This window comes from Neolamprologus brichardi, chromosome 6 (genome assembly GCF_056152115.1).
Source record: "Neolamprologus brichardi isolate AB-2024 chromosome 6, ASM5615211v1, whole genome shotgun sequence".
Classification (NCBI taxonomy): Eukaryota; Metazoa; Chordata; class Actinopteri; order Cichliformes; family Cichlidae; genus Neolamprologus; species Neolamprologus brichardi.
In genome coordinates this window covers 12,872,218-12,898,471 of record NC_142109.1, presented here as the reverse complement: position 1 = coordinate 12,898,471, position 26,254 = coordinate 12,872,218, and the positions used below count along the sequence as shown (strand labels likewise).

The following is a 26,254-nucleotide window of genomic DNA, read 5'->3' as shown; positions in this document are numbered from 1 at the left end:
TGTTTGGTCACTTTAAACAACTTTTTAAGAACACCTAAAGTCTGATTCTTGCTCATTTAGAAATGAATAATTCAGTTTGTGGAGATTTCAGGGGCGTTGAAAGTGTATTTGGGTGCAACAGTTCCCACAGTCCCTTGCCTTTGTCAGATTTGTCCTCGGTTCCCGATCCCGAGTGGCTTCCGGAGCTGGACTGGCTGCCGGCGGAGGAGGGCGGGGCTAACAGGCTCTTGAGTTCTTCGTTACCGTGGGTGAGGTCTCCGCCCTCTGAGCTGTTGAGCGAGTCGCTGAGGGCCGAGAGGGAGGATGAGGTGCTCTTGGTCTCGCTGAGGGGACTTCTCGAGTTCAGACCTGGACGCCGGAGGGCGGAGCACAGAGAGAAAGAAACGTTTGTTGGTAGGATCTAATAAGCAGGGGAGAGAAACTGCAGGGGCAGTGAAGAGAAAATAAAAATCTACACAATCTGTGAGCGACACATCATCGGTTTCTAGATCCCCATTGTTATGCATGCGGACACATACACAAACAGAATGAAAACAGGCAGGCTCGATGGTCCTGAGCTCTGACTGAGGCCCTGCTGCCAGTCCAATCAAGATGCAGTGTGCTTTTATTGATCCCCGTCTGTAAGTCTGCAATTCAGTAGGAAGAGAGAGGGAATAAGGAGCGGAGGGGGCGGCAGGGAGGGAGGGGCGAGGAGCTCGGGTCATGGCCAAAGGAGCTAAGATGGCGGGAGCATCTCAGGGCACAGCTCAACAAAGGGCATTCACTCAGGAGGGAGAGGAAAAGAAAAAAAAAAAGGAGGGAGGAAAAGCCTGCACCGATCCTGAAATGGTTGACCTACCTTTTTAATAACAGCCTAGTACACACACACACACACACACACTCACTCACACACACAAATGCATAAAATGTACAGGAATGTGCACATGCAGCGCACATGCGTCTCCCCCCGCCTGGTATCACAAGATGACGAAGCGCCTTCAATCAAATCTAAATATACCAGGGTCATTCACAGCACGGTCTCAGCAGCTTTCAAATACAGCGTGCCTCTGTCTCCTTTGCTGCAGTATTTATCATCTGCTGGCCTTCACTTATAATATCCCAAAGGCTAATGGCGAAAGATGCAAGCGGGGAGGGAATGCCCTGAGCCACTGAGACTCGACCTTAAAACACACTTTTGAGAAACTGAGAAATATTTAATTTTCTTTCACAGAATAACTTTTCTGTGACTGTCCAGCAACATTTATGATAAAGAGAAATAAAGAGGCAAATTTTCACTCCTCCCTTCTTATGAAATCCCACCCACACAAGCCCCCGCCACCCCCCACTCACTGCAAACTTTACCGGAGGGGGTTGGCTCAAACACCCGGTGAGCTCTCTGCCATCTCACGCGTGGGTGTGTCCACACATCTGACAGGCTGCCGAGCCCACCCTCTCCGACCACCTGAAGTTTTGACACTTCACCAAAAATGGGCAGGACCTTTGACAAATCATTAAAACGTCCTCACAAAAGAAGGCGGGATGCACGTTTCTACAGTTGAAGTCGCTCGTACCCCCTCCCGCCACCGTTTGTGTGTTTGCCACTGGTGTCCATCTTGTACGAAGCTGAGATAAATGCCAAGAGACGCTCAGAGACTTAAAAGATGGCCAAAGTGGCATCGTAAACCCAGCTCGTCTCCAAAAGGACCCGAGGCCTATTGATTTTCCCCCCCTCAGGCACGATAAGGGCCAACCTTCTCAGATAAACAAGGCCGCCGTGGCCTCTGAAAGACCCCTCAGCTGTCTGGGCCGGACAATCCCACCCTCCCACCCACACATAAGGAGCAAACACACACACGCAAACAAGGAGCACTAGCAGAGGAGCACAACGTCAGCAATAAACTGGACAAAGCTGTTTTAGACAAAAACAGTCATATCGACCACCAGAGGTTCAGACCAGCAGCTTTAAAAGTCCAAAGAAGGTCGATTGGAGGAGGCTTGTTCATGAAACCCAGCTCTGCCGCTCGTCTTTCCCTCTGTCCTCTGAAATGTGTTTTTATCAAGGGTTACATTAAGATGTTTTTGCTTAAAACAGCCCATAGTGATTTCCTTTTATTACACAAAAGCAGCCCATAAATATTTAAACAGTGGCAGAGTTTATATTGCTGTGATTATGCTTTTTATTTCTCTCAAATTTGATATCTGTTCACAAAACGCACATACGCCATCCAACTCAAATGCTTATTACCGAGCACTTTATCTTTAAGTTGTTCACATACAGACAAGGTGAGCAGAGGAGGAGCCCTACGATTGCCCTGCTCACCCTATCTGCGCTGCTAAGGGGGGGGAGAGCTCTTTGACCTCACCCGTTATTTAAATTTAAACTCCATGTGTTGGAGTGCAGAGCCAAAATAATAGAAAATGTGTCACTGTCCAAATACCGCACTGTATTTATATTCTGAGCTGCGACCAAGAGCCACAATGTGTAAGCTACCACCCACTCTTCCATGCGAGAGTAATTTTGAAAATAACTCCATAAATCTCTTTTTCTGCGGGAGCTGAATCGGGTACTTTTGCAGAACAGGTCTGAGAACCCGCAGAAACAACAGTGAGCGGAAAGGAGATTAAAAGACACGGAGTGCGGTTAAGTCCCGCCCATACGGAAAAGAGTTCTCCATCGAGTTTAAGTGACTCCTCATCTCCTCCTACCTGTGACCTGGAAATCATCTTAGTGTGCCGTTCTGAAGCATCTATCGTTTCCTCCACTGAGAGGAGGCAGGAACGAAGAGAGGAGGCCTGATTGAGGGTGCGCAGATGTATCCTCTGTGGCACCGTTTGCACCCATGACATATTACAGAGGCGTGAGACACAGATAACACCTATACGTTTTACACCAAATTAGGTTTAGGTGTGAAAAAAAAAAATGACTGTATTTTTAAAAAAAAAGAGAGCGCAGCAACAAGATTGTGCATATTTTATTTGTATTTCTTTTAGTTCCTTTCTATAATATCTGGAGGGGAATATTTAAATCATGCACAAAAACAGATTTACTGCCAATTACACCAACATTTAAGACGGAAAAAGACATGTTTTGCGCTCGATATTCAAAAAAAGCTGCAAATGATTTAGAGCACAACATCTGTAAATCACCCGTAAAACTAACCACAGGAGTATAGCGCCTCTCCTCCCTCTTTAGTAAATCTGGCCCATGGTATGAGGAGGACTCTACAACTAAGTCTTCCTCCTTATCCATTAAGTGCATCTATGAGAAGCTTGTTTCTGCTGCTGAAAAGAAATTCATCAATTCAAGTCATTTTTTTGCCATTCAGAAGCCAAAAGTGTTTTTTTTTTTTAAATTAAATACAATTAACATCCTAAGATACAAAATAATAAGAAAATAATAACTCAACATTTCATGTTAAGTTGAAATATAAAAGTTCTTCCTGAACGCCGGTAGTCTCATCTGACATCTGCTATCCAACAGTAGGCTGTAACAGTGTAACAGCGGGCAGGCCATGCATCTCTGCCACATGTCACACATAACCAGTCGCTTTAAAAATGAGGTTCAGATTCAAGGACGCTTTTTGCCTGGACTCCTTGTCTCCTTGAGTCCTCTTGTGGGTGGGACTAAGACGCAAGGAGAGCAGACGAGGAGGGAAACGGTGAAATGTGAATCATTCAAAAAGCTGCGAGTAACGTGGCAGCAGTATGCTAACACGCAGCTAACATTAGCCTTCCAACAGCTAATGAGACAGAGCAGGGTGCTGAAACAGTAAAGCCTAATATTTCAGCCTCGCCAGAGGGTGAGCTTTTTCTGTTTAGGAAAAACAGAAAAAACAAAAACAAAACAAAAAGCAAATTGTGTGAATATTTGATGCTTTGCTGATGAGTTGGAGCGTATTTTTTCTTTTTGCAGAACTTTCCTAACATTTCCTCCCATAAACTGATCATCAGCTCACTCTAACACATACAAACAAACAGAAAATAAATAAAAATCAAAGACTCTCTCATCAGTGCTGTCACCACCAAAAGTCAGGCCAGCTATCTGTACCTGCGTGCCCAGTGCTGATGTGGTTCCTCATGTCGGTCTCCTCCATGCACACATAGTCACAGACGCTGCAGCAGAGCGAGAACATCCACTGCTCCTTGTCCACATGGAGCGACATGTGGCTGACAAACTGGGCATTCAGCTCCGTCTGGAAACCACACACATGGCAGCTGGACAGAGAACAGAGAGGAAGAAGGAGGAAGAGGGTGAGAATGAGAGGAGGCCAACGGGCCGCTTCAGTGTTAGATTTTCCCTGCAAGAACTGCCAAATGGTATGTTGTAGCTACATTCCTCTCAATGTGATAAAGACTGCTGAAGATAACATACAATTCAGAAATAGTGCAACTGACCTATTTTAAAAGACATTGGACACATTAAAGTGTCCAGTTACATCTTGGAAATTTATCCAGTTAGATTTTTTTGCAGACATTTACAGAAAGAGGAGATGATTAGCTAAGCTCTTGTTTGTTCAACCAAGCTGCTCACAAATCAAAATCCAAAATCCAAGCTGTTTTACCAGAACAGAGTAACTGTTTTTTTTTTTAAATATATATAATAAAAACCCCACAATTTAGTTTGTTTGTTGTCCTCCAAAAAAGCCACGCCACTCTTTATGCTAAGCTACAGTACTTTATGTTTTGCTTCCAAGGAACAAGACCTATTTTAATTTATTTTAAAGTGTTGTTGTGCAATAGCAAAAAAACAAATTAATTAATTAGAAAAAGGGCACCTAACTGAAGGGATGAACCAATTTTAAATACTTGATTCAGGTCCTAACTAGCAGCCCATCACACAAATAGCTGAATCTACAAAAATGCAAAAAAGACCATTTTTATACCAAAAGGATGATTTCCCAAAAGCTTGATTCTTGATTTGGTGTCCAGTATGTCCTTAAAATGTTTTTACAAAACTGGACAAGGAGGAGAAAAGAAGATAGCAGGGCTAACAAACAAAACAAAACTATCAATCATAAATTGATTTATGGACAGAAATTTTAGACATCCTTAAAAGATCCATAAAAAATAGAAAAACAAACAAAAACAGCAAAGACCCGACACAGGACCAGACAGATGCATCTGGCCCTTTAGCTGATATCCATCTACTGTTCACTGAAGCTCCATCACAAATGGTCTCAGTGGAAGGTTGGCTGTCAAGAAGTCATTCTTAAGGAAGAGAAAAAGCTGAAGTGTCCCACATTACACATGAATTGGACTGAAAAATACAACAAGTGAGTGTCTACAGTCATCTGTAAAACACCGTGGACACTGTGTCATGGTTTGGGGCTGCATTTCAGCCAGGGTTGTTGGGGATCTTGTGAAAAATGACGGAATTATGAGCACAGGAAAGTGTCCAGCATCCTGGATTTAAAAACAAAACACAAACACACATGCAGTGGAACACCATCAGTCATGGATTGGCCTCCCCAGAGCCCGGAACACGACATTATTGAAGCAGTGTGGGATCATCTTGACAGAGAAAAGAACAAAAGGCAGCCAACATCCAGAGAAGAGCTTTGATTATCCTTCAAGAAACCTGGAGAACTAATCCTGAAGACTACTTAAAGAAGTTAGAGGAAAACTTGCTAAGAGAGTTCAGGCTGTTTTGAAGAATAAAGGTGGTCACACCAAATGTTGACTTTCTCAAGCTTGTTAGAATTTCAAACTCTGTGTTTTGTTTTTTATACTGTATTTCCATGTATCGCTAACATATTTCTGCAACACTCATTTCTCAGCTTCCCAGCAAAACATAAGGAAATGTGGGACTTTTGCACAACTGTTCACTGGGTCTTGGTTCATGTGAAAAGCACAGACACAAGAGCAGATCTACTTCATCTCCTCATCTGAACTTTTAGCAAGAAGGCGAACGAGCATGTTTTAGATAAAATGAAAACAAACCTTTAACATGTAGCAGTGGCAGAGAGAGGGTGTAATTGTGCATCAGAGAAATAAATATATATATATACATATATATTTTAAAAAAAGCCTAAATCCACTATGTGGTACTGGCTTGAGATGTCCTCAGCAGGTGTGGTGGTAACACGTGGTCACTTATCACTACCTGTAGTAGTACGGGCAGTTCTTGCGCTCGGTGGAGTCGGCTGTAACAGCGCTGACAATCTGCTCAGCATCTGTGTTGACCAGCTTGACAGAGTGGATGGTCAGGTGCTGATTGAGGTTAGCCCTGCACTTGGCTGCATAAGGACACAGGTGACACTTGTACTTCCTCTCTTCTGCAAGGAAACACACACACACACAGACACACACGACCCTGGGTTACTGTAAACATCACCTCAGATGATATTTCATTAAGTTGCGCTCAGCCTCTGAGCTTTTAAAGCAAGCCTAAACCTAATTACTTAACGCTTAACCCTGCCTCACCTTCGCCCGACCCCAACTGTAAACCTGATCCCCAGATTTCTGGGAAACACATGTAGATGCCACAAGATGTTTTAAAAAAACAAAAGAAACAACAACAGCCACACATGAACATCATCTCCCAATAATTTGCGAGCGCTGAAATCCACGCAAAAACACACTTCTCTTTATCTGAAAACAAATTAACATAACAGCACATCCAGCTCAAACACACACATGCTTACACAAAGACACACGCGCGCGCACACATACGCCATTTGCCCCAAGGACACGAAGCCAGGCAACCTTTATGTCGCCGGGGAAACCAAAAAGACCATCACACTGACATATGCCCCTGCTTCTGCTCTCTGTGGTGTGGCCAAGCTGTTCACAGCCAACACTCTCAGATGGTGAGTGTGCATGTCGTGCAGTGTGTGCACGCTAAATGTGAGAGCATGTCCAATTGTGTGGGGGCATTTTGTACACTAGTCTCCATTTGTGCACTTTGTGTGTGTATAGACAAAAACTTTACAAACAGGAGAATCATTTTATTTATTTATTAATTCATTTTTAACCAATAAGGAATGAGGAGAGTGGAGAGTTGTGGAAGACGGCGATGGGGTAGAATGAATCGATGGGGTGCAAAGGCGGGCCGAGTCTGAAAAACACAGGGTAATCAGGACACAAGGGAGTGAGGCAGACTCCCAGAGAGAAAGTGAAAGAGCTAACCAATCGTAGCAGGATCAGAATTACTGGGGTGTGTGTGCATGTGTGTGTGTGTGTGTGTGCATGTGTGTGTGTGTGTGTATACTCCATGGCATCCTTCTAGCTGGGTAATTAGACGGGCAGTTTTCCCAGTGAGACTAATCATGGTAGTAATCTCTTTAAAGGAAGGGTAATCTAGTCTAGTCAACCTTATTTATTTACTGTGGGCAGCATCAACAACACAGGTGAATACCTAATGCCTGCACATGAACGGAGAAGACGTCACAGCATGCTGGCGGTGACTTACCTGTGTGCAGGGAGAGGTGTCTCGAAAGGGTCTGCTGTCGACCAAACACCTTGCCACAAATGGGACAGGGGAAGAGCTGTTCGTTTAATCTCCACTGGGCGATCCCATTTCCCAGCTCTCCGTCATCCTTTTCCGAGTCTAGAACACACGCGCACACACATATGGAGAAAACCGTTCCCATCATTTGCTGCCAGCTACAGAAACGACTGCAGACTGCTGTAACTCAGCCAAAGTTACTTACGCTCTACATGCACTGCTGTGCTAAGTGAGCTTCTACTAACCACAGTCGTCTCTGGATTATTGGGTAACCTTTGCTTTCCTCGTCTGTTTTAAGCATTTTCCTTTCATTCAATAATCTGTTGTGAGGTGGGATATGAGGCTCCAACATTAGCCCGCTACGATGCCCCAGTTACTTCCCTCCTCAGACCAGTGACGCAGCTTTATCGAGGCGCACTCGTCCGTTCATATTTTCGTTGAGAAATATTTTCACATTTGAAGAAATCTGCTTCTTTGCTTTCTTTGAGGACAGCATCTAATAATTATTGACCTAGCAGCCAGGCCGTTTTTTCACAGGACAGGCAGAAAGTAATAACAGCAGCCCAGCAGGATAAACAGCAGCAGTAAAAGGACATCTTGCGTGTACACTGTAATTTTCATACTTGTTAGTGAATTTAAATATGTATGGTTTATTTTTGAACCGTGCACAGAACAATGCCAGCTATTTTTTGCCCTCCTGCATCCAGATGACATAATCTAAGCCGTCCTGAAATTTACCCTGATGAGCCAAAACATTATTCTCACTCCACAGTGAAACAAACAATGTTGGATATTTCATAACAGCAGCATGTGTCATGGTCTGAGATATATTAAACCTTTAGGGAAAGGCTGGTTCTGCAGGTCAATTTACTGAATGCAGGAAACATGATCTGGTGTACTGAATTATCCTTATAATTGCATATTTGACAGTGACTATCCAGACTGTGGTACAGGAAGCTTTTTGAATGCAGTTTGTAGTAACAACTACATCTGAGCTGGTTTGCTCGCATCCAAGAGGAGAATCCACTTATAGAGTAAAAGGAGGAACACATCAGCCAAAATTCAGTCTTGAAACCATCAGTTTATAATATGACAATTACAAATATATAAATGCACAAAACCAAAATTCTTGGCCCATATATTCTCTGGGTACAGCAGCAGCTCCAAAACATGGCCCATGTCCCTAAGAGTCATCAGATAAGAGTCAAAGTTTCTCAACTTTAACAGTGACCACGTGACCATGGCGCGACAACTGGGTTAAAAAAAAAATCTCTTGACAGCTTAAAGTGTAATGTTGACAGGCTTTTAATAAAATTGCAATTTGATTTATATAGCTCCAAATAACAAAAACAGTTGCCTCAAGGTGCTTTAAAGGGGACACGCTTGAACAAGACTCAGCCAAGTCCAACAATGCGCGCTCCAACTCAAACGTCTTACACTGGCTCCCTGTTAAATCCAGAATTTAATTTAAAATCCTTCTCCTCACATATAAAGTCTTGAAAAATCAGGCGCTGTCATATCTTAAAGACTTATCCTAACAGAGCACTTCGCTCTCAGACCTTCAGCTTGGTTGTAATTCAAAGAGTTTTTGAAAGTAAAATGGGAGGCAGAGCCTTCAGCTATCAGGCAACTCGCCAGTAGAACCAACTCCCAGGGTGGATTTGGGAGACAGACACCCTCTCTACTTGTAGGATTAGGCTTAAAAGTTTCCTTTTTGATAAAGCTTATAGTCAGGTCTGGATAGTTATGCTGCAATAGGCTTATGCTCTAACCAGATGTGAGGGATAGCCGTCACCAAGCCTGGTTCTGCTGGAGGTTCCTTCCTGTTAAAAATACGTTTTTTCTTCCCACTGTTGCCAAATGTTCACTCATGGTTTTTTTTCTCCATAATACTGTAGGGTAGGGGTGGGTTTTTTATAATCGATTTATCGATTAAAATCGATTCTGGCTTGGATAACGTAAAATCGATTCATTAAAATCCTGAATTGATTTTTTTATATAAATTTATTTTGCCCAAAATGCCAGAATCTCAGGTTAAACCTCACAAAATTTCAACAACCACCAAACAGCTAAGACGGTAAATGAGAGCAGGAACACGGATTCTGCACAAAGACTTAAACACACAGCGCAACCCGTGGATCAGAATCAGTTAGATGTCGCCTTTCTCAGCTGACGGTCGGGGCTGAAAGCCGACAGATTCTGATTCTGATCTGTCGGCGGGTCCGCACTTTGTGTTCACGCCCTTTATGCGCTGATTCTAAAGCTGTTAGTTTGATGTCTCTCCAAACAATATTGACCGAACCAGCAGCAAAAGAAGATCCAAACTACGCTTCACATAAACATCGTCATGTATTCACTCTGACTTTTACTGTTTTGCTTCGACCACGATGCACAGCTCTCTCTCTCTCTCTCTGTACTTCAAGAACAGTTTCCCGTCTAAAAATCTGTTTTCTTCAATATTCGCTTGCTTGTTATGCACAAGTCTACCGTTGTTTACAGCGCTGTCGTCAACGTTTTTTTTTTCATTTTATATACTTCTGAAAAGAAAACCTAATTTCTGCTGTTCAATACTGAACAAATTGAAACTTAAAATTATGCAAAATGCAAAACGCCGTGTCTCTAATAAAACCGCTGTAACTTCAGAGGTAACGTTCATAAATTGATGGTTTTCTTTAGTTTTTGATGTACTGCAGAATATTTTTATAAAATCCCAGAACAGGAAAATCGCCTTCATGTTTTTCTGTGTTTTATCCTCAGCTACTTTGACACAAAGGCATCTGCTGTGATGCTCACGCCTTTGATAAAGTCTTGCGTGTGTCAGCTTCCTTTTTATAGATACAAAAATATGTAAATGTACTGATCTGAATTATAATATTTCTGACTGTCAAATTTCCCAGATTCAAATCAAATTGAATTGAATCGAATCGAATCAAATTAAATCAAATCGTGGATCGAATCGATTCAGGACCTTGTGAATCGGAATTGAATCGATTCTAGAAATCAGTGACGATACCCAGCCCTACTGTAGGGTCTTTACCTTACAGTTTAAAGCACCTTGAGGCAATTGTTAAGAATTGGCACAATATAAATAAACTTGAACTGAATTGAATTAAAAGGATTTGCTGCAACCATCTTGGGACCAGATACTACACGACACTTACAGCATGCAAAAGGTGTGTTAAGCAGGGGTGGTGACAGTATTTGGCTCTTAAAAGGGTACATAAACGTTTTCTAATCTAATGTAATAATTTTACATAGTTTCACATTCATAAAGGTGCCTGTGTGTGCCTACCCATCACCCACCAGGACAAGAAACGGGGCAAATGAAACAGAATGGTGACATTATGTTTTGTTAGTTCCTTCTTTACGAATGCATTTTAAAATTATAATCTGTGTTCACGTTTTTGATGATTGTAAGGTAAAATCTGTTTGACAGCCAAAAGCTTGGAAGGTAAAAAAGGCTTTTTTGAGAAAATATGCCCCATAATCAAAACATTTTCAGGCATATAAATATGAAAAAGTCTTAATTCCCTTCATCTGAACAGCAGAACGACTGATACACCGCGGGCTAATTTGCTAACCCACGAGAGTGAAACCTGTCTGCCACCATTTGACAGATGCTCGTTGTTTAGCCTGCAGGTGGGATGCAGTCTAAATGCATTCTTAATGTCAACGGCAAGCACAAGTCCTTTGCTCTGAAGCCTGCAGCACAAGCACACCACTGTAACTCTCCTCGCTGTATTTCACCCCTTTCATTTGAGAGAGGATGGAAGGAAAGACATAAAAAGAATAACACTGAGAATTTTCACTTGCTTTGACAGACGCTGAAGAATAGAAGTTACAGCTTTGAACTAACCCCCACCATATGAATAGAGCAAGGAGTAATTCACAAGCGCAAAAGCATGTAGCACTTTTTTTTTACCCCATTGTGGTGTACAACTACCATGAATAAAGGCAGAAATTTTATTTACAAATGTCTTTGCTGTTCAGGGAACAGGCTACACAGGTAGCCTTGGCCAAAACCTTTCTATGTGCAAGACATTAAAAGGTGAAAAAGGCATCTTTAATAATTCTTTAGTCTCTTTTTTTAAATGACGATAAAGAAAAGGAAAAAATGCTGCTCATTCCTCCCACTAGCTCAGAGTTAGATTCTTTGCAGATGGAAATCAGTGCACTTCAGTCCACTGTTGATATTTAACAACTGCTCGCTATCACTTTTTTTTTTAAAGGCTGTCCTAAAACATACCGTCTAGCCAGCCGATGAGCTACTTGTGTGGGTTTGAATACCACAATGAGGGAAAAAAAGCAAAAATTGTTTTGTGGCATTTTGGGGGCATGTTTAGTGGCAAGTGGTAAAGAACAGATGTTGGTGTGAAAGGACATTTCACTGCTGCTGCAGTGACTCACACAGCTTCACGTATTTAAAAATCGCCTCTCTAGCCTCTATATGCAAACTACTGAATTTATCTAGCATATCTTTGTTCATGTTCTGTCATCTGCGTCACACCGTCTCCTCGCAGAGTTTTGGAACTGTCAAAGCAAGATCACGCACAGTCAGCTCGACTTTACGAAAAATAAGTGTCGGCTAGGAATCCAGACAATAGATGCATCCAGACAACAGATCTATCAAAACAATTACTTTTCTTATAAAACTTGATTCAAGCCAAAAAAAATTCTCCTACCTTGAACCACTTGTGAAATAACGATTTGACAGTATTTCTAAGAAAGTGTTCAAGATTCAAGGAGTTGACTACAGATTGAGTTTCTCGATTCATCCAGATCGTTTTTAAACTGGAGGTCAAACTGTCTGAATGAACATTTAAGTTGATTAACATGCAGAAATGTCAAATATCCTCTGGTTAGAAAGTTCAAGATTGTTGATCAGACAATGTGAAAACATCCAAAAATGTTGCTTTGGGTTTGGGACTGCAAGTAAAAAATAGATTAAAACAACAGTCTGGAACTCGTTTGGAAAAACTAATTAGAAATAGAATTAAAGGCAAGGTGTCACATGTTGAAACAACATGAGACCCATTTGAATTTAATTACCTTTAATCAATTTAAAAAAAAAAAAAAAAAAAAGGCAGAACATGTGTAATCATACTTGTTTCCCGTTCACCGCTCTGCTGCAGAGAAGGATGAAGGAGGCTGGAATACGATGGTAAATGCATGCAGGCCGGTGTCAAGCAACACCTACCATTAGTGACGTTAATAACGAGCGACTTTGTGTTTCTTCACACGCATAAACACACAGTAAAAGTCCTCAAGGTGACATCCTGCCTTAGCTGGAATCTACCTGCATCTATCGGTTTTTAAACTCATTCGCCGTTTGTGACCTATTGTACAAATCCTAATATTTATTATGTCTTAAAGCTAAAGTATACCCCATGAAAGCATTAACTTGTCCTGACTCACACAAGTGAGACTCGGGGATGGTTTTGGTCACACAGAGTGATGAGAATCCAGACAGCAGAGGCTCAAGGCCATGACCCGGCATACACACTGATGATTAAGCCAATTAGGGTGTAGGGGCCTTCAAGTGGTTAATGGTTTAATTAGTGCTATTAGAGCAGAAGAGAGGGATGCAAACAAGAAATGAAGGATTGTGTTAAACCCCAGACTGGAGGGAGGAGACAGCGAACTCCTCAAGTCACACTGGTATCACACTAACTCCTACTCATTTATTCTCTCTTTCTTGCTTAAAGGGAAATGCTCACACTTTTCAGCTTCATCTCTGCATGATAGCTGCTCCATTAGCTGCTTCATAATGGAGAGCATTTTTGTGCTACAGACGCTCTGCTGAAACCGTTATGTCGCTTGTTATGCAGTTCACAGTCTGGTTTTAAATTCTTTTATGGATTTTTTTGGTTTGTTTTTCCAGGGGGTGGACAGACAAATTAAAGTGTAGTTTGTAGATGACAAAAATAGTGCAGCCATTAAAAAAATAAAAAATAAAAAATAAATACTGGAACAATTTCATTTTGATTTTTGGTGTAATTTTGAATCCGGTCTTTTGTCCATCATGATTTTCAACTTGATTATTTCAAGTGTGCTTTAGTGTAGTCCTTAATTTTTGAACACTATATATTAAGCCGGAGGATCTATACTGATTAAAAATGATCAAGTGAAATTTTAACTGGTTTGGATAAACTGCACGCACACACACGTGAAATTGAAAATGCAGGTTTTTATAGAAAAATCTTTATCTTACACTGACATCAAATAAGACATCAACTAGCTTTTTAAAGGCTCAGTCACCTCCTTACAAGTCTGGATAATGACTTTGGATTGCAAGGCGACTGCATGGGTCGCCTGGTGAGAGGCAACCTGTATCAAACAGCTGTGGTCAACTTGAACTGGATGCAATAACTCAGCTTGGAGGTTTGCAAGTAACTTCCTTTTAATTTCTAAATGCAGACAGATTGCGAACATGTTGCAATTAATCTGAATCAGACTGCACGCTCAGGCGCAACTCATCTCCTTCCAACAGAGGGAATCGACTCAGCTGGTTACCAGCTGGTTATATTCTTATATAAGTAAGGTTGCAGAGTGCAGGTATCATTTTGCAGTTAAGTCGCCGTCTTGTAGCAAGTACATCACTGTCTATGGAGGAATTTCTGTTTCAAACCTATGATGTTCTGGCTGGACTCTGAATGTAAGCGGTTAACCTGAGTTTGTGTATGTACATGCAACAGTTTTGTGATTTTTATTTTTTTTGTGTCTATTACAGTTAAAGACTGTATTACAGTTTGCAATTGGATATAAGAGCTGGTTTGACCTCATTCAATTTTAATCTGAGAGCTGCCTCGGTTTTATTTGCAGTTTTTATGCCACAAAGTTGCTCTGAAGATGACAACTGACAGCGAGCCGTCACAGACTCGGCCCCCATCTCTGAAGCAACCACGCGCTCTCTAACCACTGTTTTCCAATAGTGTGACTGGACCATAGTATGTCTAAATTGAATGTTAAAGGAAACTTTGAAGTTGGGATCTACAAACAGAATAAGTCCATCTTCAAAAAAAATAAAAATAAAAACTAATTTAGGAATTTTAGCTGTTGATTGGATCAGATTAAACACTCAGACAAATAATATTACATTTTTTAAAAAATATTAAAATTTAAGACCAAGTCATGCTAATAACAAACAAAAGAATTAAAGACATTCGTTCATACTGGTAAGCTGTCATTTTCTGGTCATTGGTTTTTACATATTTTTGTAGGGAAAAACCTCAAAAGAACCAAAAGTTGAGGAATTTTATGAAAATACTAAATTAAAACAGAAAAACAGAAAACTTTACATCTCTGGTATTTTGTGAAACTCTCTGATTGTGGGTAAACTAAAGACTAAAAAACACACAGATCACCTTTTATAAGTTGTGGCACATCTTTTCTTTTTGTCTTCTCATGGCCACAGCAGCTGAATGGCAGCATTTTCCAGGAAAATAGTGTCTTCCCCTATACACTTCTCTTTATAACTTACATTATAAAAGTTATTTGTATTTAACAAAGTGGAGTCCAGTGGAATGTATAATCATTATATTACACAGGAGTGCTAAACAAAGACTCGAGGTATGCCTTTGACAGCTGACGCAGGATCAAAACCGCACAGTGACATCTGCGCTATAAAGGAAAGGTGGCACAAAGTGGCAGGGAAAAGATGGCAGTTCACCGACCAATGAACTGAAAATATGTTTAAAGGTCTGCCTCCCTACAGCTGCGGTGGGCAAACTTACCGATCGAAGGCAATGGAGACGCAATAAAACGCGAACACAATGAATGAGGGAGGAAAGAGAAATGGTACAACTGTAAAAGAAAGAAAAAAGACAGAGAAAGAGAGAGAAAAGGCAGCAGAGGCTGAATGTGAAGCTTAAACACACAAGGGAAAGGGGGAGGTGGGCTGGGCGAATTAACTTTCAGGACACTCTTGACACCCAGAAGCCAATCAGATTTTCATTAACTGGCAGAGGGACAGGCAAAGCTGGCACAAGCTAATTAACCTCTGGATCTCTTACTGCCAAAGGAACAAGGAGGGAAGTTCTGAGATGCCAGGAAAGAGGGGAAGAGAGGGGATGCCCTGAGCAGAGCCTTCAGGTTGGGGAAATGTGCGAGAGTTCAGAAGGGCCTGAAGCAGCTCTATATATGAAAAGGTGAGAGGAGTGGTTTAACCACAGTGTGTGTGTGTGTGTGTGTGTGTGTGTGTGTGTGTGTGTGAGTGTGTGTGCTGTATTCACACAAAGAGTATTAATCTGTGGACATACTGTATATTGTAAGAAAGCAGGTAATGAGCAACTCCACATTATCAATTATTTCCCGAAGCTGTAGCGAGAAAAACATGAAGACTTGGAACCTTTAAAGACCATGAATGATGCAGCGATACCGAGTGCTGGCAGTTAATTAAGTCTCATATTTTGTCGAGCTGCGGAGGACTTTTTTATTCCAGTTTCTCTCGTAACAAAACACAAAGACACCAGATCAATTCACTGATTTTTTTTTAGCTGAGGCCACAATGATTTTCATTCTTGATCAATAAGCAAATTACTTTTCTTTATGTGATCAATTATTTAAATTCCATATAAATTATTATTTTTTAAATTTGTCTTTAGGTCTAATTGAAAACACTAGAACTCGAATCCCGCATCTTTAACTTTTATCTACATGTCCGTGTTTCCCCGTGATGATGTTGGCCCACAGTGTGTGTCGGTAACATGTGTCTCACCGTTGAATGGTACCCTGGTAGAGGAGCTGGCCTCTGCGGGCGAAGTGCTCTTGGAGCGCGAGTTAAAGGGTGATTGTCTGAAGCACTCGTCCAGAAATGGACTGAAATGGAGAGACATATGAAATAAATCACACAGCCTACTTACACGGCCATCAAACCAACCCAATATTCAAGTCATGTAATTACTGATCAGACACTGAACAAAAACACGTGTATTTACAGTCTATTTACAGACTTACCTGTTTATCCCCACCATGTTACTGTCTTTGTGGTTGTTGGCTTTGCTGACTTTTTCTGGAGAGAAAAACAATAAACCATACGTTTAGATATCTTTTCTGTCAAAGCACTGTGCTCAAATTTGAGGGACCCGTGACAAGCTGTCCATTTAGGCTCAGTGTTAGTCGGCAAGTTTCCTAAAACGCCCCGTGGGTCGTAAGTCGCTGTCTGACAGTGACACAGAGATGAAACATGTGCAGAGATTTATCCAACATCCCAGACAATCTTAGTTTGACACATGAGCTGCTATTCAGAGGAATCACACAGATCAAGCCATCGGATGAATAATTAAACAGCGCTGTCCTAACTTTCCTTCTTGATCGGTTGTGACACAATCAGGACAACGCCAAGTGAACTTATGGCCAGACTGCCAAGTTAAGCTATGCTCACGTAAAGTGCAGGTTTGCCACAGCCAGCAGGGAGGCCACTGGCCATCTGGATTAGTGGGAGTTTCTCCAGCGGGTCTGCTGACCTTTGTGCCACGAGCTCGCCCAACAACACCAATTTGCAAGCATTTAAAAAAAATTAAAAATAACAATGTGCACGGCTGCCCAGTTATGCATTAGCCTACCCAGATGACACATGTGTTGGTGTACGGTCATGCTCTTGTATGATAATGTGGGGGGGAAAAAAAACAAAAACTGTCAACATTTTAGTATCTAAATCAACACCACTACTCTTGTACCTATGGACTCAAACCACAGCACAAGAGCTGAATCACCTTCAATAACATGAAGGTTGAAAAAGATGGGAATGTTTAATATTCGACTGTGTTACACTGTATGCACACATTCCACACCAAAGTCTTCCTCCGGTGTTCAACTCAATTGAGATGTGCTGCATGGAAAGTTCACAGAATGTGACTCACAACACTTCCATATGTAACCAACCATTCAGTGACCACCTCTTGCCCAATGGATGCAGGCACCGTCACGCTGTACGAACCTGCTAATGCCTCATCTGTGCAACAATGCGACCACAGAATAAGTTATGCATTTACACATCAGTCTGAGGGGACAAGTAAACCCAGAAAGCCCCCCACAGTGTAACAGCTCACTGTTGGAGGTTAATGGTTCAGCTTTATCCTCTAATGTTTTACCCATCTGTAAATAGGCAGTTAAATACACTGAGAACTGGATGACAAAGTAAACTCTTTAAACTGGCAAATATTTATTTTGTTTTCATTATTGGCTTGCCTCTTTGTTTCCATTGTCCCCAAATTGTAAAAAGCCCCCCGCCCACAAACACAGCAAGGTGCTATTAATTTTTTTCCCACCGAGAAACTGTTTAGTAATAAGAAATATCAATATAAATGTACTAAAAGAGCAAAGATTTTCTTTTTTTTCCCCTCCTTAAAAAAAAAAAAAATCAAAACCTTGAGAATCCTACAGCACTACAGTACAGAAAAACTCTTGAAAGTAAAGCAAGAATTATCAAGTTGGACACTAGGTGCCCAGCAAATGTGCGCACGGATCATGGGGGTTTCAGTATTTGGCAGTAAAGAGCACTATACAAAATGCCTGAGAACGGAGCCATATGTGTGAGTTTCAAGGCAACGCATTGAAGTGAATTTCAAAGCTGCAATCATCTCGGTGTTCAGAGCGACCTTGCTACTGATGTGTCTCTGAGGTCCTACTGCTCTGGGTAATTCATATTGATTGCTCATTGTGTGACAGCAGCCCACTCTGTTCCAGTCCCCCTCACATTCAAGCCCAGTTCTAAGGCGGGCGGTCGTCGCTGTTGCCAGGCTAGTGATGGCCTGGCCTCCCTGGGTGGGCATACTCCGTACCCCCGCTGCCCTCCCTACCCTCCTTATCCTCAGCCACCCCCCGTCTTTGCTACAACCCACCACCACCACTACCAAAACCCACCCCCTACCCAAAACACCCTATTCCGTCACACTGCTCACCAAGGACAGAGGTCTCTTTCCGCGTTGCCATGGAGATGCCGCACGGGAGAAATGTAAAGGGAGAGAAGGAAGGAGGGAGGGAGGGGAAGTGCAGGGGGAGAGCGTGTGCAGCCAAGTGTGCTTGAGCCGGCATGTCTGAAAACGAGTCGAGAGAGAGAGAGAGAGAGAGAGAGAGAGAGAGAGAGAGAGAGAGAGAGAGAGAGAGAGAGAGAGAGAGAGAGAGAGAGAGAGAGAGAGAGAGAGAGAGAGAGAGAGAGAGAGAGAGAGAGAGAGAGAGAGAGAGAGAGAGAGAGAGAGAATGATAGAAAGAGGGAGGCATTTGTGCAGACACCACTCCCCATGGGGCCTTGTGTGAGTGTGTAAAGGTGTGCAGGAAAGAGTGTGTGGGAAAGAACGATTGGCAATGTGTGAATTTGTGAATATGTGTGAGAGCAAGACGAGCAAAAAAGAATTAAAAAAAGGAAAAAGAAAAAGAAAGATTTACACAAGCTTGTGTCTCTGTACGGCATTTAAGAGACGCAATCAGAGCCTGGATAGAGCCCTGGGTCCCAGCCCAGGGCTACAAACCTCATCTCTCACATGCACACACCTGGTTTTTCTCTGGGGGGCCATGAATACACGTCAGTGCTCTGTCTTCATCTAGCAATACAAACAGCTGTCTGCTGCTTCAATGTCACTTTCATGGCCATACAGGTAAAAAGCAGGAAGTCATTACATCCTGACTTTACTACAGAGCCACCAGAGGATGGAAATGGAAACATGTAGGTTTTATGGTCAAATATCACAAACTGTCCAAGGTTTACACCAGAGTGCTGAGGGGAGAAAAAAAAAGAACATGATGCTCCTGTGTGTGTGTGTGTGTTGTAGATCTTCTATGGCTCAGTAAACAGTGAGTGACCAGCCTGAGGTAACATACCTGACAATTTAAACAATAGTTCAGAGGCCATTTTGACCGATATGTCTTGCGAGAAGAGATCTTTCTGGGGGCATGCCAACGTCTCGTGGAGGTTACTCATTGGCTCGCTCTTCTCACTCGCCCCTAAAGTGCTGAAGGCTAGCATGTGGGAGGCAGGTGGGGTGAGGTCTGCAGGTGGCGGGTCCACCTCCATGGGTTCTGCCTTTACCTTCACCTTCTGGTATTGGGCATCTTTGTTGTTCTCTGTGGAAAATAAGCAAACAAGGAGCAATTATTAGGGTTTCTTCAAAGAGATTCAACCAGCACACCCAAATATTTGTAGGTAAAGATTTCACTCTAGCTTACTGTGATACCGAAACCACAGAAGAGCAGATAACTTAATAAGAAGAATTAGCAGTATCATTATAATTATTATTGTATATTTTTACTACATTAGTGCATACTTAATGATTTTTTAAGATTAAACAGAAACATACAGTACGCCATTTACATTAAACCATTGGTTCCAGTCAGTTTTGGAGTTATGACCCCTCATAATGATTCATATATACATGTATAGTTACTGTAGTAGGTTCATCCAATTACCTCTGATCATTTCAGGAAGCCCAGGAAAGTAAAACTTTCCTTAAAAAAAGAAAAACAAAAGAACAACAATGGCAAGTCCAAAAAAACCCAAACAAACCATATCTGCAGGCATTAAAATGTTAGACTTCTACAGTTTAATGAAGACCTGTCCCTCATTCTTCTTGAATAACATTATTCATCCTCAAATTTCATGATCAATTCCATTTTTCCACACCTCGCCTTATTTCAGATTTTAACATCACAACACCTGTCCCGTTTGCCTGCATTCCCCCAGCCAATCAGACCCGGGTCCTTAAACTCATTATAATTGATGGCCCTTGTTCTTGTATTCCAATTAATCCATCCTTATTGAACATTTTATAAAACTCTCTATTGTTAATTTGTCTAGACTTAATCAAGCGCAGTATAATATTACACTGCACTTTTTCAAGTAAACCTGACAACAGATTGGTGTAATTGCTGATGAAAGTGCTTCATTTGGCGCGTTTTTCCTCTAAAATTACCTAACAGACGTGATTACTCTGTTTAAGCAAAGTCTATTTTAAGAAAAGTAAAACCCTCCCTCTTCTATCTTTGAACATACTTACTACATTAAGTTAAATCAGTGATCCTGGCATTTCCTGCCTTCAGAAGGCAAAAACAAAAAGGTTTACACCACTCACTTCAATTGTTGTCAATCACTAACGATTAAAAAAAAATTAAAGAAAATCCAAATAGATCTGTAATGATCAGCATGATTACATTATGAAATTCTAGTTTATTTTCCCTGCCTGAATCACATTCACTTAACCGAGATTCACTCCATACCGCACCCATCCCTTCTGCCCATCCTACCCCCACAAAGACCCTAAACCCCAGCAGGGGGGCATGCGTTTTAAAAGAATCAAGTAAGACTTCAGTTTAAACTTCTTTAAAAAGGGGAAAAAACATATTTAGTTAATTCAAATTTCACCATCTCACCAGAACAAAACACTCAAACTCTCCCTTCAGGTCCAAGTAAATTAAGCATCCTGCATGCGTGTTTACAGATGTTGCATGAATGGAATTAAATCTAAACCAGCGGAAATCCGAATAACAGCCAAAGCATGAGAGCACTGGCTCTAAAGCTGAGCTGAGCCGGTTAGCATCTAGCTGTGTGATTATGAGGGCAAGAGGGCAGCGGGAGGTCATGCTGTCGCTTGAGGACAGCAGTCCATGTATGTTTACTGAGGCAAGCAACAGAGACAGTAAAACCCTTTAAATGTTACCTAGGAAGCAATGCCTCTCTGTTTATGATGACACGTGTAATGTGCTCCCCTACCCACCATCTCGCAATCAATGATGCAAAATGCTAAAGCAACCAATGACTCGTTTCTCGTGCAAGTTTAAAGAAGGGAGCGGCTAAAAATAGTCATGAGGGAGATGGCAGCTGTTAGGAATGTCCTGAACTGATCTAGACTCAAATTCCATCCATGGATGTTTAAAGAAAAATATGAAGAAACTGGGGTTACACCGAGCTATTTCAGTGTCACAAGCTCTCCAGTGGTCTTGATTGCTATATTTACCAGATTAAATGTACTTCTGAGTTCATTTTACAGCAGGTTTTCACTGTGCAGTTGCATAATGAGGAAAAATAAATAACTCAGATCCAACACACAAAAACAACAACAAAACCCCCCAAAAAGAACAACATTGGGACATCCTTAAGCATCTGCAATTCCAAGATAGCTGATCCTTGACCAGAGTGATGGCAGGAGGCAGAGTCTCGGTGTGATGACAAACAGAAGCAAGACAAAGCAGTGGGGTTTATACAGCGCTGCTGACATGGCGACTCACACGATTAAAGGGATATACAAATTTGGCAGGACATCAGGAGCAGTGGGAGGCGTGGGGGAGGCTACAGGAGCAGGAGAGAAAGACAGGAGGGCAATAAAAGACCTGGGCTAACCCTGCCACCTCTCCTCTTACATTCTTTAAGAGGTCTGGTCAAAAAGGCCAACGTGAGACAAACACTGGTCTTGCATTAAAACTGAATTTACTAAATCCATGTGTATGCATACACTCCTGTGTTTATGTGCATGAAATAAGTGCTACCAGCCCCTTGCCTCCTCCCTGAGGTCCAGGTGTCTGCTTTATTGGTAGTAGCCAGCATGTGGGGGACACTGACAACCATCAGCCCCACTAATCCCTTAATCAGGTGGCCAGAGTTGGCCAAGAGTAACCTCAGAGAGGCTGATGGAGAAGCACAGGAGAGGAGGAGGAGGAGGAGGAGGAGATAGAACGGAGGGTGGAGGGGGTAGGGGGCACTGCACTGTCAGGGTCAACCAAGGGACACTCGAGCCTTTACCATCAGATCTCCATCCTAGTGACAGAGGCTGCGTGAACTGATCTGCTGCAAAACAGATGAAACGCACCAATGAACCAGAGGATCATTCACGTGTTAGGATAAATATGCTTATAACTCAAAAAGCCATGACACAACGATCACATGATAACAGACGTAGCACATTTTAAAGGGCTTACTTCTCCAGGATGTCTGGATGGGCGATGTGCTCTCATGCAACCAAACATGTTCTGGTGTCAGTGGTTAATAAAGACCTATTTTCAGCCATCATATAAATATGGACAAGTGCACACTTATCATTTGAGCATTAAATAACTACCTTAAATTATTTAAAATGCTGCAGCAGTGTTTTTTTTTAAGTTGAGAGTGTGCCATGCACTGCATCAATTTAGTTAGTCTAGAAAAAACATGGACAGATTTTCTTTTCAATCAATCAACTGGTTGAAGAGTAGTCACAATCTCAGTCCAACAATTTTGATTGGTCGAATTCATCCCTAAACATTTGATCTTAAACACGCCGACACTGAAAGGATCACATCACAGCAGGCTGGATGAAAAGTCTACCTGTCACCAAATAAAAAAATGAAAATATGGCCTTACTCCCACATTGATAATAGCTATGGCTTTTTGGTTGGGGTCATGACCTAATGTTCTGAAGCCATAAAAAGCAGCCCTTACACTGTCTGAATCTAGCCCGTGAAGTAAGAGAGTGTGTGTGTGTGTGTGTGTGTGTGTGTGTGTGTGTGTGTGTGTGTGTGTGTGTGTGTGTGTGTGTGTGTGTGTATTCCCCTCTAGTGCAGAAGCCTCCAGCTGCCATTAGGCCACAGAATCAGGTCTGGAAAAATGTCTCAGTGTGCATGGTACGCACAAAAGAGACTGTGCCCTTTCTCAATAAATATCATAGCTTTTCTTTAGTGTCACTGTTGCTCCAGCACCACTATTTCAAGATGGGAACCAGACTACACAAAAATAGTAAAAGGAGGTTTGTCACATCTGGGATATTTCCATTTCCATTAATATTCTATTTTTAAAACTTTCTGTGGCTAATTTCTTAGAGCTTCCTCCACTTTCCTGATGGTTTCCATGGCAGCATTTCATGAATTAATACAGTACTGTACAAAAGTCTCGAGCCACACCTCATTTCTTTATATTTTGCTCAAGGAGCCAAACTTTCTTGCATTTTTTTAAGTGGTCTTCAGCATTAGTTATCTGGGATTTCTTTGGACTCTTGCTGCTTCTTCACTCATTTTTTAATCCAGTCCTTGTAATGACCATTTTCAGAGAAATCTTTTTAAGTTTGTTTTGACCTATGAATCATTCAAGCATAAAAAAATAAAATAAAATCGTCAAACACAAGGGATGAACCAATGTTGTGTCTACAGATCATAGGAAGCTTAGGAAAGAATTAATTTCAAGTTGGATCGTTGCTACTAGCAGCTTGTTTGAAAAATAAATTATCTGTTCCAGTTTGTTTAGATGAATCTCTGAAAAATGGTAAAGATAACACAGATTGACAGACATTAAATAGAAGTTTTGCACCAGCAATGTGACTCACAAAAACCTACTGGCAAAAACTTGATATTTCTCTGCATAGTGCGAGTGTGTCATTAAAAACTATCTGATGAAAATGGACAAGTGGAGGACAAGTGCACACCTAAAAAAATTAAAAAAAACTATGTACAGCAGATGGAACAGCAGTTAAACGCCATGTCTTTTAGGAATCAGAAGACTGACACAGGACCTGAAACATGGATCTAATTGTCAACGGCTTAATTTTTAGCATGGCAACGATCCCAAACACACTGCAAGTGCAGTAAAAGCATACCTGGATAGAGAAAAAAACAAAACAAAACCACACAGTGGAACGCTATCACTCATGGATCGGCTTCTCCAGAGCCTGAACCGAAACCTTATTGAAGCAGTGTAGGATCATCGTGACAGAACAGAATAAAAGGCAGCCAACATCCAAAAGATTCACTTCAAGCTCGTGAGAATACAAATTCTTTTTTTGTCTTTGCTAATACTACGTTGTATTTTCATTTTTTATTTGCACATGTTTCAATAATTTACTGCACCTAATTCGTACATGTTTTTGCAAATTCCTTGCAAAAATGTGCAACTCAAAAGAAATTCAATGACTGACTTGAGACTTTTGCACAGTAATTTAAGTGTCCACTTCCTCTTGATATATGTCAAAATAACAGACACAAAGGTTGTGTCTATTTGCCATTTTTTGAAGGCTCAAGATCTTTTTTCAGTTCTTAGGAGCAGATGAAACAATTTCACAGACTTGCACATATCATTGTCGTTCCGAATCTTTTTAAAATAAAAAGCCTTTTAGTTTTATTTGGGTTTAGTTTCAGTACTTCACATCTTTGTGTCTCTGTTTTACCAGAGAAATGAAGCTGCAATGAAGTTGAGCAATAAAGATGGGCTTGGATTAGTTCATATTAGAGGTGTAAGAGCAGCCATTCTGTGCAACTCTGAATGTATGCCCCATTACTAAAAACATGTTATATTCTCATTCTCTCTTCCACATCTCGACTCAGTGTTTGAGTCAGACTGGAAGTGATTGGGATTTGTGTGATGTTCTGTTTTTAGTGATCACCTTTGGCCTCAGGTGTCAACTTGAATCTGTATGGACCTGGGAGCCTGTTTTGCTGAGGATACACAGTGCACATGTTGCGCAATTACACTTGGATTAAAACACTCACACAGTCCAGTGATTTAACACATGCACAGTCAATTTACTGCACTACTTTGGTGCAATGAAAGCATAGGAATAAAAACTTGGAGTGACAGGCAGTGAGGAAGATAGAGAGGTAAAGAGGATGGGTAAGGATAGGGAAAAATGTCAAACAGTGCTAGAATAGAAGAAGAAAAAAAGAAGCACCCGAGGGTAACAGGGTAAAAAAAAAAAAAAAAAAAGCAAAGTGAGAAAGAAGAGCTGGAAAAGGACAGAAGGATGAGGAATAGCTAGAGCCTAAATGACAACCTCTCCACCTCTACCCCTCCCGTTACCCAAGTCTACACTTCTCCCTGCTCTGTTATTCCACATCTCTCTCCATCCCTGCCCCCATCCCTCGCTCTCTCAATCTCTCTATTCTGCTGCTCTCCAGCCAACCTGCTCAGACAGGGGTGAAGAGTTCAGGCGCTTCAAAGGCTGCAGTGTAGAGACTGCATGTCATGTGGGAGCCACAGCAGCCTTGCCTGCAGACTTCACAGACAGCTGCTGCTACAATTGATCCTCGACCAGCCAGTGTGCAGTAGTTCAGGCTTCCAACGGTTGCATACTGCAGCTACATCTGACTCTGGAGCAGCGTGCTTGATATACAGCCCATAAGTAGCCAGATAGGGCCTTTGCGAAGTACTCCTAAACAAAAACATTGGACACAAGCCAGAGCTGAGGTAAGGATACTAAAGCCTTATCATACAAAGGTCAGGACAAAAGGTGCCAAGTGATTTCCTCTGTAATTTTGTCAATCACTGCTGCATATATTACCAGGCACTCAGGAAGCAAACACATCCAGCAAGGGGCAAAAGGAATCAACTCTGCATTTCTGTAAATAGAACTTATAGGCAGTGATGAGGAGCCAGTGAGACAGAATATGGAAGTAGGAAGGCGGGAGTAGGAGAGGTCAGTGAGCGGCCACACTGAGGAGGCACAGCGAGGACACTGCCAGAACAGTGTAGAGCTTAATATAAAGTAATACCGTACAGTAATGCCAGTGTTTTGAATTAGAATGAGGTGCTTAGGCATTACGCTGTGATTGGTTATATTGAGTAAACAGTGAATCCTTTTACGTGCAAGTGACAAGAGAAAATTACAATCGTATTTACTTATTTGCTAGAAAGAGGAAAGGTTTTAAATATTTAACATTCTTTACATCCAAACCAAAGCTGGGATTCATTCAAATTACCTCTTTTTTTTTTTTAATAAAAGGTATTTATGTTTGTATCTAATATGCATTATAACAAAATGAATATTATATTGATCAGACAGGTAAGTAAATTAACAAATGATGGGGTTATTTGTTGTGTGTTTTTTTTAATATATGTAGGTGTAGAGGATGCTTTGTTTTCTAATGATCCCTTTAACAGGA

The 26,254-nt window shown here is 41.5% G+C and overlaps 1 protein-coding gene across 2 annotated transcripts in view; it reads right to left on the bottom strand.

The window, feature by feature from the left end:
• Positions 1–26,254, bottom strand: part of znf827 (zinc finger protein 827) — a 76,010-nt gene that overhangs the window by 8,553 nt on the left and 41,203 nt on the right. For both annotated transcript variants that reach the window (XM_006796056.2, XM_087841704.1), the window contains exons 6-12: positions 19,244–19,486; positions 16,382–16,436; positions 16,143–16,243; positions 7,391–7,528; positions 6,083–6,254; positions 4,028–4,194; positions 139–348 (exon numbers count right to left, since the gene is read on the bottom strand). In XM_006796056.2, the coding sequence (XP_006796119.2) occupies positions 139–348; positions 4,028–4,194; positions 6,083–6,254; positions 7,391–7,528; positions 16,143–16,243; positions 16,382–16,436; positions 19,244–19,486 (1,086 nt within the window). The remainder of the gene's footprint in view (positions 1–138; positions 349–4,027; positions 4,195–6,082; positions 6,255–7,390; positions 7,529–16,142; positions 16,244–16,381; positions 16,437–19,243; positions 19,487–26,254) is intronic.